This window comes from Papilio xuthus, unplaced genomic scaffold, assembly GCF_000836235.2.
Source record: "Papilio xuthus unplaced genomic scaffold, Pxut_1.1 DF827756.1, whole genome shotgun sequence".
NCBI classification, from domain to species: domain Eukaryota; kingdom Metazoa; phylum Arthropoda; class Insecta; order Lepidoptera; family Papilionidae; genus Papilio; species Papilio xuthus.
In genome coordinates, this window is record NW_013530893.1 from 4,283,319 (window position 1) to 4,298,048 (window position 14,730).

At 33.0% G+C, this 14,730-nt stretch overlaps 1 protein-coding gene across 1 annotated transcript; it reads left to right on the forward strand.

Annotated features, from left to right (window-relative positions):
• The first annotated feature begins 11,920 nt into the window (after positions 1–11,920).
• hkb (zinc finger transcription factor huckebein) lies at positions 11,921–12,865 on the forward strand. Its single transcript, XM_013310022.1, has one exon. It carries the CDS (start codon positions 11,936–11,938, stop codon positions 12,863–12,865), a length of 930 nt encoding a protein of 309 aa, XP_013165476.1. The 5' UTR covers positions 11,921–11,935.
• The last annotated feature ends 1,865 nt before the right edge of the window (positions 12,866–14,730 follow it).

Sequence of the window (14,730 nt, forward strand, 5' to 3'; positions counted from 1 at the left end):
AAAGAAAATGAATATTCTTAATCTAAAAAAAATCACATACAATACATATTTCTATTCGTTTTTTGCTTTAAGTTAGTATTAGATGGAAAAGAAAACTTTTGTAAAACTCTTGAAAATACGAAATTATTGTCGTTTTTGTTATCGAAAGTATACAAACTCCAAGTTTCGTTCGGAAATTATTTTTGGTGATTTGAATAAAAAAAGTTTTATAAACTTGGTATAAGTGTTATTATTAGCGTTTCAGTATTACATGCATCATTATCAATGCTTTAAGCTGTTAATTCTCTTGTTTTTTTTTTAACCAGATTTCACCCGTGACTCCGTCCACGCGAATTAAAAAAGTATGTAGTCCATTTGTTCTCCCAGACCATAGGATATAGTAAATATTTGTGCTAAGTTTTACGAGATCCATGCAGCCGTTAAACTTATACTAAACTGTGTAAAATAAAAACTTAATACGTAAACTGATAGTAAAACCTATATTTGAAAATATAGAGTAAAATATTAGATATATGTGTTCAGTTTTTTTTATATATATATTTAAGAAAACAACAGGATTCTATATCTTGTCATAAAGGTTAGATATTAAAAAGGGGCGTCATATAAACGCAGCCCTTAAACAGATGGGTGGGGCGGAACAGATGTGCGAATGTTTCTCACTATTGTTCAAAACCACCATTTATTTTCACCATATTTTTATTGTGTACACGGTAACATTCAGCACTGTTTTATATTAGTATTTTTTATTTATTCAATAAAAAAATATAAGGGACACTTTTAGACTACAATCTATCGCCGCGACTCCGTACGCGTGGTTTTTAAGGTTCCGTACCTCACAGGAAAAAAAACGGAACCCTTATAAGATCACTTTGTTTTTAAAAAAACTTAACAAGTAGTCTATGTATTCCAGACTATGTTCTAAATGTGTGCCGAATTTAATGAGAATCCGTGGAACCGTTCCGCACCTTCAAACAAACATTCATCCATCCATGTAAATCGCATTTATAATATTAGAATTAAGATAAATTGTCCTAATGAAAAGCTTAATTGAATCATTAGTAATTAGTAACAGCATAAAATTATTTAGGATCGTGACTTCAGAATCTCGGAATGAACTTTTGTTTTTTTTTATAACAGTAGGGGGCAAACGAGCAGCGGGAACACCGAGTTGTTCAACGACGCCCATGGACATCAGCAATACCAGAGGAACCGCAGATGCGTTTCCGTTGTTTATGGGATTTGAGTGTAGCTACCGCTTTTCTTCTTTCTTGTGCTGCTGTACTATGTATTAAAATATTTCAGATTTTATAAAAACTTACTAAGGGCTAATGATATAATGACAAGTAGAGGGCTTAGAAAATAAATGTTTTCCATTTAGAACTCTAACTGCTAAATCCAGTAAGTTATTGCTTGGTTATTTCATCCTTCCTTAGTGTATATTTCTTACAGTTAATCTACAATTAGCCTTCCTTTATGGCCATTTATTGTATCTTAAGTTTGATAGTCTTCTTCTTCTAATGGAGGTTGGCCGTCAGCTTAGCGAACCCATTCCTGTCCTGTGCCAAGCGAAAGAGGTGTTCAATGCTGGAAATAGTGATCCATACCCGGATGGTTTTCAGCCACGACTTTCTCCTCCATCCAACTCGTCTTCTGCCTACGATTTTGCCCATCATTGATAGTCAGCGTAATGAATTTCTATAATTTTAATTGGTATTAAAAAAAAAAGAAAACTATATTAAAGTGTTCAAACTTTCCATAATTCTATAACACTTTCTTAACATAGATCAAGCTGTGCTTATAATTAAAATGTCTACGAAATTCGACACACCGCGTCTTGCCCAGTCACGCGTACTTACCAAAGTCAAATATTCAATTACAGCAAATAACAAACTTATAAAACACAACCAAAGTATACTATCACATACAAAATACATCTTTATTGCTATAGAGATAAAGATTAAAATATATTTTCTAAATTTAATAATAATTTTGCATATCAGAGTACTTAGTATAGATGACAATGTTGAAAAGGACAAGAGTACATTAGCTATTGTGGTTAAAATCACAATGAAATACTCAATAGCAAAAGTCAACGGTTCTGTAAGGATTGACAATTTTATAATAAATAAAAATTAAAGGATTTTATACCTTATTGCTTTAGAATAGAGTACAATGTGATTGTATTTCTTTAGTATTATTTCGTACAATGAAATCTATAGAGGTTTTTTTTGGTATTGCGCTCGCTAAATTGGGTTGGGATTTTAAAAGCATTATGTCGGCTTAAGCGGTTGACACTTCACAGCGATGCTCAAATGTTTACGAGATTCGTTTCATAATCGGATTTTCTTGGGTATTCGAGTGTTTGTTATTATTTTCTTCCTTTCGCACTTTAGTTCTTTTAATTTGACAATATCTTTTCAACCCTTTATATAGACAATTCTATTAAAGATTGTATTCTTTTGTTAATGTTTGATAATTTTTGCGATTTAAAGTTATATTTTTTCAACCATTTTACAAACATTAATTATTCCTAATCCAATTTTAGATAGTCGAAGTAATTCTTTCTTAATATAATATTTAGGTTAAAAAATTAAACACGGTTTAACCCGAATTTAAATTAATAACCTAATATGAATATATAATATAAAATTAAAGGACTATTTTACAACTAAATTAAATAACAAGCCTAATTCATTTATAATACTTTATCGAAATAAATAGACAACAAAATTTGGCGGGCTGTCATACGACGTTTATATCGCGGTGAACTGTCACCGCGTCGGGCAAAGGCACAACGTGACGTTCGGCCACAGAACAATAACATATGAAATATTGTCCTTTCTGCGAACATCTGCCGCGGATACTAAAAAAAAATATAGATAGACACGGGTCATAGAAGGTTATCTTTAACTTGAAGATTTAATGAGACTATCTAGCCTATATTATGCCTTTAAAACTGCTGAATAGCGCCGGACGAAATATCGATTGAATAAATGTTAATATAACATAGAAAATGGCTTTTTGAAGACATTTTACAGATTATTAATATAGCTACTTAACTGATTTTAGCCCTGCTATTTCACTAATCCAATAGAGAGAGCACAGTGTTGCCTGTCTTTAGGGTTTTTCGCTGAATAATTTACTGCGTCACTAACACTTTAATGATTACTAGCTGTCGCCCGCCACTCCGTCCGCGTGGATATATAAAAAAACTTAATTAGTGTAGCCCACCCATTCATCCATCCACATCACATCCGTCTAAACATTCGCATTTATAATATTAGTTAAATTAAAAGCAACTCTTCAAGGCATAAATTCGAAAAATATGAATAAATAGTATCCTATGTCCGTCTCCTGACTCTAAGCTACCTTCTTACCAATTTTCAGCCATATCGGTAAAGCCGTTCTTGAGTTATAAATAGTGTAACTAACACGACTTTCTTTTATATATAGATTTAAGCAATTTCTTAGTGTAAGTCCTTAAAGACTTTGAATGTAATTAAGTTATGGTGCTCTATGTTTTTATGCAACAATCAAATAATGGTATTTAATATACTTTTTTTTTACTTATCTATAAGACCATAGACATAGCACGTGATACATATCTCTATGGTTTCTCTGCACCCGGCTTTTCCACATCACTTAACTTGCATTATGGCTGATATAATTTGTTATCTTTATATTTCTCTGTCGCTTTGACAACGATTTTATAGTTAGCGGTTGGCTTTTTTGCGGTCAGTTTGTAGTTGATAATAAATGGATAGTTTATTATCTGTGGTATCCATGATTATTGTTGGCTGCTATAAGAAGTTAGAAAAAGAAGCTATAGGAATAAAATTCATCTGTACTTCTTATAAAACGCCAGGAATGAACATTGGTATTGGTACATGGGATTCGAATCTAAGACCTGCAGATTACAAGTCAAGTGCTTAACCCCTGAGCCACCGACACCCATTTGATATGTTATATGGTTTGTAATATGTAAGGAAAATTGTAGGCTACTTAAGAACACCGCTAGTCGCCGCATCTTTACAAGGATCAAAGAAAGGTTGACAATGACCATTGACAATGACTCAGCACTAAAGTACACGCTGACAAAACCTGTTGACAGCCTCCCGCGCCGACAATGTAGAGCAAACAATGATTCGCCACGTCAATCCAATGCCGGCATCTTTTAAACTCATTTACGTCATCGACACATAAAGTTATCCTAAATTTAACCTAACGTGTGGAAGTAGGGTTCTGTACTATTTATGACATATAACTATGAATTTCGAGAGATAAACAAAATATATAATTGTACGATTAAGCAGTGTAAACAAAATTTTTACTAGTATTATTATTTAAATAGGCTATTCATGCGCTAAGTTAATATATAAATAAATTGAAAATAACAAAACAATGTCAGGGGGCGACACAAAGTGTATTAACTTCGAAGCGATTCCATAGCGAACTTCAAAAACGTATAGAACTGAGAAATGACAATCACGTGACTTATCGAAAGTTATTGTCAGTTCTATACATTTTTGAAGTTCGTTATGGAATCGTTTCGAAGCGAATGAACTTTGTCTGGCTCCGAAGATCTTTTATGGAATATGTTAGAATGATAAACGAGAAAGTAAGCGAATCTTTATAATTCAGTTATCCATTCTCTTAAGTGTGTTATAACAAAACCATAGAGTTACTTAATGTCATGAGGATCTCCAAAAATATCCAAAGATAATAAACAATTTCAGACACACCACAAAAGCGCGAAGGCGTGGCTGTGAGGACGCGGCAAACACTTCAAAGCGCGTCGGCACTTTGCGATTTTACAAATGCCTTTATTTGTTCAATTGACTCTGTTTGATATCGTTATTTAAGTATCGACGTGAATGAGAGCCTTATTTTTTTGATAAAGCCTTAATACATGTAAAGATGACCACTTTGAAGGTTAGTTTGTAACTAAGATTTTTACCATTACTATTACTTCTTACTAATATTCTAGAAGAATACCAGCATGAATGTTGCTGAAATATGGCATAGATATAGAACATAGCCTGGAATAACACATTGGCTACCAATCAAGTTTATTTTCTAGTTCTGCGCGGACGGAATCGCAGGCAATAATTGATGAATGGAAATAATAATATAAAACACGGACTTGTATGTCAAATAGCCTATTATTATATTTATTATTATATTAAAATTCCATAACACATATGTACATATTATGTACTATATAATCTCTACAATTGAACAGAATTTGTTCACATTTATTGCACCATCTTGATCCTTAAAATAAACTTTAATTTTTTCCCCTTTTACCTGACTGCTAAGATGGTAACGTTTTTCATGTGTTTGTTAGTTTATTTTATATACTCATATTATTCGTATGTATTTTTCTATCTTTTACTAGCTGTCGCCAGCGACTCCATCCGCGTGAAATTAAATAAAAACACAATTATTAGCCTATGTGTTCTTCCAGACTGTGTTCTATATGTATGTCAAAGTTTATCGAGATCCGTTAAGCTGTTCTGGAGATATCTTCAAACAAAGATTCATCCATCTAAACATTTGCATTTATAATATTAGTTACATAAGTTCCAATGTGTTGGCCTAGAGAGTGATATGTTATTTGTCAAAATTTGTCGGTCAGTGGGCTACTTTACTAGTTTTTTAAGTACCAAATTGTGTTACTAAATCTATACCTACAGTTTATTATAGATACTTTAGTATCAAGACAGTTTAGTCGCGGTACACAGTCACCTTTGGCGAGCGCCGCGTGGGCGGAGCGTCTGTTTGTTTGTTTGTCGGCATCGCATCAGTCTCACCTTGTCGGCACAGATGCAGCACAGAGCACTGGACCGTGAATACGAGGGTATGTTGACAGTTCTGCATGTTTTTGACGTATGGTTTAATAGGCTTCTGAAACTTAAGCACAAGTTATAGTTAGGATTTTGAACAACACTTATTAAAGTTAATGGTTCATTTTATATATTTTTTTTTATATCAAAAGGTGGCAAACGAGCGAGCGGCCGGGTGAAATCGCTGAAATAGCGAAGTGACCGTTGCCCATAGACATACGCTATTGCGTATGCGTTGCCTACCTTTAATCGACGGAGAATGGGATGCACAGAAAAAAATATCTTCCCTTTCCATGCATCCTCTCAATAATGAATAATATGTTAATTTAAATGAAATTCGAAGCAATTCTTGTATCTTTCGTGTAATTTGGATGTTCGTTTATAAAGTGTCGAAGCATCTTTACTAATGTTATTTTCTAACTTTTTCAGAGAGAGTAGGAGATGATTATTTTGTTTTTTAATCTGCCGGAGAGCCATAGTTAGCTTTCTTCGTCTTCTCTTTATATAACGAATTTATCACTTAACCTTACTTATAAATGGAAATATTAGGAAGTGTAGATGGATGTTTGTTAGAAGGTATCTCCAGATATGGATCTAGTTGAAAGCCTAGATATAGAACCTAGTTTGAAAGAACATATAAGGTACTAATTAAGTTTTTATTAATTACAGACAGAGTCGCGGACATTACTATATATTATTGTTCATCCAAATATCTAGGCCTAGATATTGTTTGTTGCATCTAAAATAACATAAACAAATTAGTTTACGCCAGCACTTAAAGTTTAGGAATATTTACGGCTAAATCCATCAAAGCTCTATTAAAGTTATCACGTGTTTTTTTGTTTGATTAAAATTCTTTGACATATTAAGATCGATGTAACATCCCGTTAAAAAATAATGTTAAAGGGTAAAAGACTATGATTGATCTTCCTTTGGCGTATAAACTTTATTCCTTTGTACAAATAGACTACATATAAACTTTTAGTACCTGGATGACCGAGCTTTACTCGGTATTTTTTTTTAAATTGTGTTTTTTGGAAATTATATTTAAGTTCGAATTACTAATAAAATGATGAAATATGAATAATATTTTTCGATCTTACCTATAGAAAAAGTTAAGTTTATATTTAAGTTGATTATCGATAAAACACGAATAAAATTACATTTTCTAAAAATGATTCCTAGCTAGATCGATTTATCACCCCTCTATATACTAATTTTTATGAAAATCGTTGAAGCCGATTCCGAGATTCCCATTATATATATATGTACATATACATGAATTGCTCATTTTAAGATATAAGATAAGTTTTCAAGCATTTAACATTTCATATTTCGTTCCTTCTAATTTTTGGATAACGTCGGTAGCTCAGTGGTTAAATAGTTGACTTGTAATCTTCAGATCCTGGGTTTCAATACAAGTACCATGTGTATTAAAATGTTCTATTTACGTATGAACATTCATTCGACGGTCTCACGGTGAATGAAAACATCGTGTTGCGTGACATATGTGGGAAGAAATTAAAATATATGTGTCAAGTCAACCCGCACTGGGCTATCGTGGTTGACTATGGCCTAGTCATCTTTAACTTAGGGTAGGCTGCGGGCACCTCAGTGGGGAAGTATAGTGAGCTTATGATGATGAAATTTCTTTCCAGTTTAAACACATAAATGTTACAAAATTGAACATTTGTCACTTAAATTCGTGAATTCCATGTACTTGTAAAACACTTTTCCTTGCATAACAATATGATAAATAGGATACTCCTATTTTTCGATATCACATTCATCATCATCATCATCATCAGCTCACTGCATGTCCCCACCGAGGGGCTCGGAGCCTACCCTAAGTTAAGGGTGATTAGGCCATAGTCAACCACGCTGGCCAAGTGCGGGTTGGTTGACTTCACACATATCTTTGAATTTCTTCTCAGATATGTGCAGGTTGCATCACGATGTTTTCCTTCACCGTAAGAACGTCGGATAAATGTACATATGTAAATCGGAAATCGAAAAACACATTGGTACATGGCGGGATTCGAACCCAGAACCTGCAGATTGCAAGTCAAGTGCTTGACCACTGAGCCACCGACGCTCTTGCACATTACGACATTTAAAAAAAAATCACAAAATATCGTAACAAATTAAATATAATACTGGCCGCCATTTTTGGAATTTGACGTTTCTACGTTTACTTAATTGCGACGTTGAATAGATAACTTTAGCGTAGTCTTATAAAATAGTAGGCCAATTACACTCTACCTACCCCAATATGGATTAACCGAAGCGTAAATTTACAAATCTTGTACTATCCCAGAATCTTTCATATCCTTTAGCAATAAATAAAACATTAATGGCTTAACGTAAAGATATATTAAATCAAATAGATCGTAACCCTAATTTTTGTATCTCCCCTTTGCGACATTTCCCCTCTTATTTTCTAGGAGGGGGTGACTCCACCCCAGTGACCCTAACATTAGGGGTGAGTCTCGACCACTTGATGGCCCGTTACAGCCCTGTTGCGGTTTCGATTGAGGGTTCCACAGATTAAATATATTGATGTTATTTTTTCTATTTTGCAATTTCAGAAAGAAACTTTTCCAGTAAGTTTCGTAAAATCGCCGGTTTAAAATAAAAATCTTTCCTTTTTTTTAAACCGGTTCTTTTTTTTGAATGGCGCGCTTTCGTTACCAAGTCAACTGTCAGAATGATTAGTGAGGGGACATAAACGTCGGCATTTTAGTAAGGCTAGTGTTGTGCCAGTACACCGGCACAATGTCGGATTTTCTACCTAACACTAGATAAATATAAAGGTGAACGTACAAGTTAAAGCCATATCAAATATTCTAATAACATATCTTCAATTTGAAAGGCAATAAAGAACCAAAAAGTTATCATAATTTTTTTTACGTTTCAAATTGTCACATAAATATAAACATTATATCTTTTCTTGAAATTGGGTCAAACTGAACTCTTAAATCGACGAAATAACATTTTAAAAACTAGTAAAATGTAATCCCGTGGCGTCGTCCAGTCTACTTTTATCAATGGATACGAGGACAATGAACTGTCAGCCATTTTAAATTTATGGCGCATTTTGTTCTTGCGGCCGATTATGAGGTTATAGTTATTGTGTTAATACTATGCAAGACCACACAACGCAACTATAGTACTACAGGATGTTTAGGCAAAAGCAATAAGAGTATTATGCCAAAAAAATATATATAAATATTTTTCTTTTTTTATTTACATGAAAAAATAAAGATTAACAGAAACAAAGATTATCCAGCATTTTTATTAATCATGAATTTATTTTCTCTTTAATTATATTACAGCTAATTCAAAAGATGTCGTTATTTTCATGTGTAGATTTTTTTATTATACTAGTGGTCGCCCGCGACTCTGTCCGCGCAGAATTATAAAAAAAACGTAATTAGTACACCTATGTGTTCTTCCAGACTATGTTCTACATCTATGCCAAATTTCACCGCGATCCATGCAGCCGTTCTGAAGATACCTTCAAACAAATATCCAACCATCCATCCATCTAAATATTCGCATTTATAATACTAGTAAGAAGTAAGATTTATCTTACCTTAAAAATAATTTATGAAAAAAGTAAACATTAAACTTCTCCAAAAATCATCAGTTGTTCTTTTATTTCTTATTCAGAAACATAAAACATAAAACAAACTTTAAATTATATTATTTAACTAGATGAAGGAATATATAACACTCTGTATAGCTCCATTGATGAAGCTTGCACAATCACGACAGCCGTAGTAATCGTAGAGCACAAAGACTCGCCAAAAAACTGCACCAAATACTCAATATACAACGTATAAAGTTGTCACGCTGCTCGAAAATTTCAACTAAAAGTCGTTTAAGAATTTCTTAACGCATTATAACTGAGATTTATATGATTTTGATATTAAGATATTTCGACTTTAAAGATGTGTTAGTCACAGTGGTAGATTTTAATCGTATTTTAGACTCTTTTTTATTCACTATAAGTATGCTTCTAGCAAATGAATGTAGTTAGCGTAAAGCGCTTATTTTCGCTGTAATATTCAACATACTAATATAATAAAATTTATCTTACTAGTATTATAAATGCGAAAGTTTACATGGATGGATGTTTGTTTGAAGGTATCTCCACAACGGCTGCATGGATATCGATGAAACTAAGCACATATATAGAACATAATCTGGAAGATAAGCTAATAATTAATTTCTTTATTCAGCGCAGACGGAGTCGCGGGCAATAGCTATAGTGCTACTATAGTTTCTTCTTCCTCAAAACATTGTGAATAGAACTTTTTAATTTTTAATTCGAATTTCAAAAATTCAAATCAAAATTCGTATTCGAAATTCAAAAGTATAACGGATCGATCATCTGTGCCCGCGACGGTTAAGGCGCGATCTTAGAAAACCTACAAATAAAATGATAAAACGAAAGGAGATTCGATAACTGACAGAATATTGACGAATCGATCTTAGAATAAAAAGATTTGAAATTGAAAAGATGACCGTTAAAATTATCTTTCCATTATTTTTATTCAATATTCTTCCTACTTAGCGATGTAACTCAAAGGAAGATGCTTAAGCTTAGTGGCTTTTAAAGATTTTATAAATTACTGGCTGATTAAAATGCTAATATTAAATAATGCCCTAAACAATAGAAATAAAAATGTCATAGTGCACGGCAAAAGTTTCATTTTCTTTTTTTTCATTAAAGTGCAATCATTTCTAATGATTTAAAGTCAATGTGTTTTTATTGTAAAAACTAACTATTTGATTGTTTATAAACGAAACCGCATTGTATTTTATTTGATAAACATAAAGAAAAAAATTAAAATGCATGGCCAGTATTGGTGCAATCAAAATGGCGGACGATCCATCACGCGGGACATGGAATTTGACAGATCGCCTCGATTCCATATTCCGTTCGGAAACCAACCAAAAACATATCAAATACAACGTAATCAAGCCTATTGTATATCGGATTTAACTCGATTTGTTTGCTAGTGATACATTTTGATGTGACATTTTTATTTTACGAAAAAATATCCACCAGAAAAAAAATCATTGTTTAATTTAGTCGTTTTAATATTTGTGTTAAATGTAGCTTGATTTTCCATTTTTTCTTACACTTAAAATGTTACCTCCTCATTTAGGGCTTTTTAAATTATTATTGGTTTGCTAAAGTCCGCGATTACGTCCGCGCATAATTAAAAAAAAATAGTTATATAGCCTATAATAGCGAAATCCCTTTAGCCGGTCCGGAGATATCTTCTAATAAACATACATTCATCCATCCATACATGCAAATATTCGCATTTAAAATATTAGTGTAAGATTACCGTTGAAGTCTTTTTGACCGCGAATATGGCAGTGGAAATAAAAAAAACTGTCAAATAATATAAAACCACTCAAATTAATTTTACAATATACGAATAAAAGGAAGACTTATTAAATGTAACAACATCTTGTAACATTCTAGGACTATTAAATAGCAGCTAATGCATACAATATATTCGCAACAGAAATATCCCAAACACTCAAAAATCAAAATTGTTAAGTCTCCCATAAACAAACAATACATCCCACATGCGCTATGTAAGCGTTATATATCGCTTGAGAACCGCAACAAAAGCTAGGACCATTAAAACAAACAAGTTTGCAGCTGTGAGGGCCGCGACTACTCGCGTGAAACGCTCGGCCCCCAGCACCGCCTCCCAAAGATGCACAAAAATCAACATAAATAACAATACACACCCCTATCTCAACCACAATGACAGTTAACTCAAAGAAAACGACATATAAGAAACAAGAAACACAAATGAATTAAGACTTAAATTAAAAGAGTTCAAGGCTGAATTTCTCTTGGCAAATGATTGTCATATAATTGAAAATTTTGCTATAATAGAAGCGTGCAACAATTGAAAAATATTTCGTCTCTTTCGTCCATTCAATAGATGGTCCTATCCCTCTTTTGGGAGCTTTTATTAAATTTATTGTTAAAGAAATGTATATAAAGTTGTCGAAACGAAGAAGGGTCCCAGTCTGTGAGTTTAGTGTATACGAATATGTTGTCCGTCGAGAAAAACTATTCAAGGCTCTTTAGACCTTGGGATGTGAACGATAGCGAAAGCAACGAAGTGAGAATAGACGTGACTAGTGATAAAACAAATGAAGTTAAAACAAAGAAACAAAAAATGGATGAGAAAAGAGAAAATCGTTTAAGAAAAATAAGAGGCACCTTCAAAAAAAATTATAGCAATTTACAACAAGACGCAACAGTATCTACAACTGTTGAAGATGAACCAAAGGTTAAATCAGAGTACACTCCAACAGAAACCGTCAGTTCTGTTACTAAACTAAGCATGTATTGTGATAGATTACTTCAAGAACCTAAAGATAAAACACATAATAGATATAAGAAAGAAACACAAGAGTCCACAGCTCCAGTAAGTCTCCCAAATGTACCTATACCACAAACATATAATCAAATGCCAGAATACATAACTACGGATATCGCTCACGCTTTAGGAGTTCCACCAACCGATCCTTTACTCCTAGAATCATTAGCACAAGGATACGCAATGGAATTAGAATACGCTAGAATAATACAACAAGAAAACGAAGCTAAACTCCTTAACGCAAGAAAGCAACGACCTAAGAAATATAAATGTCCACATTGCCAAGTTGGATTCTCAAATAATGGTCAGTTAAAAGGTCATATACGAATCCATACAGGAGAAAGACCATACAAATGTGATGAGAAGAATTGTGGTAAGTCTTTTACAAGGAATGAAGAATTAACAAGACATAAAAGGATACATTCTGGAGTACGTCCATATCCTTGTCCAACTTGTGGAAAGAAATTTGGTAGACGCGATCATTTGAAGAAACATACACGAACGCATTATTTGCAAGCTGAAAGAATGTTGCCAGTTTTTGTCCCACTATCCGCTATCCCCCATATGACTGGATATCCATATATTTATGGCTATTGATTTCAAGACTTATATTTAATTATTTATATACGATTGAAGTCTTTGAAATCATCACTTATCAAAGTTAATCGTGGTCAAACGCTATCTTACTAGTTACTGGCTTTTACCCGAATCTTTGTCTGTGCAGAATTTTAGAAAAGAGTGAAAAGTTACTTAAGTCATGTTACTTGAGACTATGTTCTATATCTGTGTCATATTTCAATAAGATGTGTCGAACCGTTGCGCAATTTCGAGTGGATAAGTAAATCAAATGTATCCAACGAGAACCGTAATCATTTCAGAGACCATAGGTATTCTATGTGTTCTACCAAACAATGCTCTACATCTATGCTAAATTCAAAGAGATCCGTTGTTCCGTTTTGGTGATACCTTCTAGCAAATATCCATCCATCCAAACATTCGCATTTATATTAGTAACATAGAAAAATAGACTTCATGTAAAGCATCTAAGTGGGATTAGGCATTAAAAAAATTGTGAAAAGTGACCATGTGTAAATTATAAATAGTTCATAGTAAAAATTGTTTTGAATTCAATTGTATTGTGAAAAATAATTGCGTGTATACAATTTCAATATACGTTAACTATTTTAGATAAAATATATCTTTGGCAATATGATATTTTAATGTACGGATTGTGTGCAAAGAATTTTTATACTATTATGTAAATAAAAATATATTTGGAACAAAAATTAAATTATTTTTCTTCTACTATTATCCTGTATAATCTTATTTATTAAGTGCCAGGATTAACAACAAACAAAAGAGTTTATATATAATACTTAAGTTATAAATAACAGTGTTGTACAGTCGGGGAGTTTCGCGGTGTTCCGTTTACAGAAATATTGCCTAGTTCCTTGCAACTTGCTCTTTCTAACAAAATAATCAAATGTATCATTGAGTTCCGCAAATGACCGCATAATAATAAAAACATTTCACTAACCTAGAACTAAAGTAGTCTATGATAGAAAATAAACATTTTCAAATAAAAGACACGCGTTTGAAGTCATTATCTTTATATATATAATTCTTCTGTGAATGTGTATGTCACTGAAGTTCTCTCAAACGACTGGACCGATTTTGATGAAATTTTTTGTGTGTGGTCAAGGGGATCTGGGAATGGTTTAGATTCACAATTTTCATCAAATATTAACTTCATATTAATTTATTCAAATTAAAGACGTGTAGACAGGACAACGTCTGTCGGGTCCGCTAGTGTACTCATAAAAGTATGCCGTTCTAGCTGTCGCCCGCGACTCCGTCCGCGCAAGATTAAAAACAAACTTATTAAGTAGCCTATGAGTTATTCCAGACTACGTTCTATATCTATGCCAAATTTCATACAGATCCATTGAGCCGTTACGGAGATACATTCAAACAAACATCCATCTAAACTTTCGCATTTATAGTATTAGTAAGATTATATTGATGTTAAACATTTATACCCTAGTTATATAGATAGATGTGATAAATAAAGCCTGGATTTATTTATCGTTTTTATGTTCAAAGATGCTAATTAATGGAGCTACAGGTTAGCCAATAAGTCATATACACATTTAAGGCACATTTCTTTATAAGAAAAGAGGATAAAAATTACGCATCCGACACTCGTACTCATCCGACTGTAGTTGGAATTGCTTCCACAAAACGTCTGTCGTCTGTGTGGTCGTGGTATGGCAACAGGCGGGCCGGACAATTGGCAACAAATATTGTTGTTGCTGGTGGCTACTACTGTTGAAGTTACGTAATACAAGGTGTCGTTTGCGACTCAGGCCGCGAGGTTTTAAAAAAAAAATAATTAGTAGCCTATATTCTATCTGACTTTATAGCAAGACTCCTTTAACCATTTTAAAGATACCTTCTAACAA

Excerpts from the sequence above, each read along its gene's own strand:
- hkb (XM_013310022.1), top strand. The coding sequence starts at position 11,936 with ATGTTGTCCGTCGAGAAAAACTATTCAAGGCTCTTTAGACCTTGGGAT.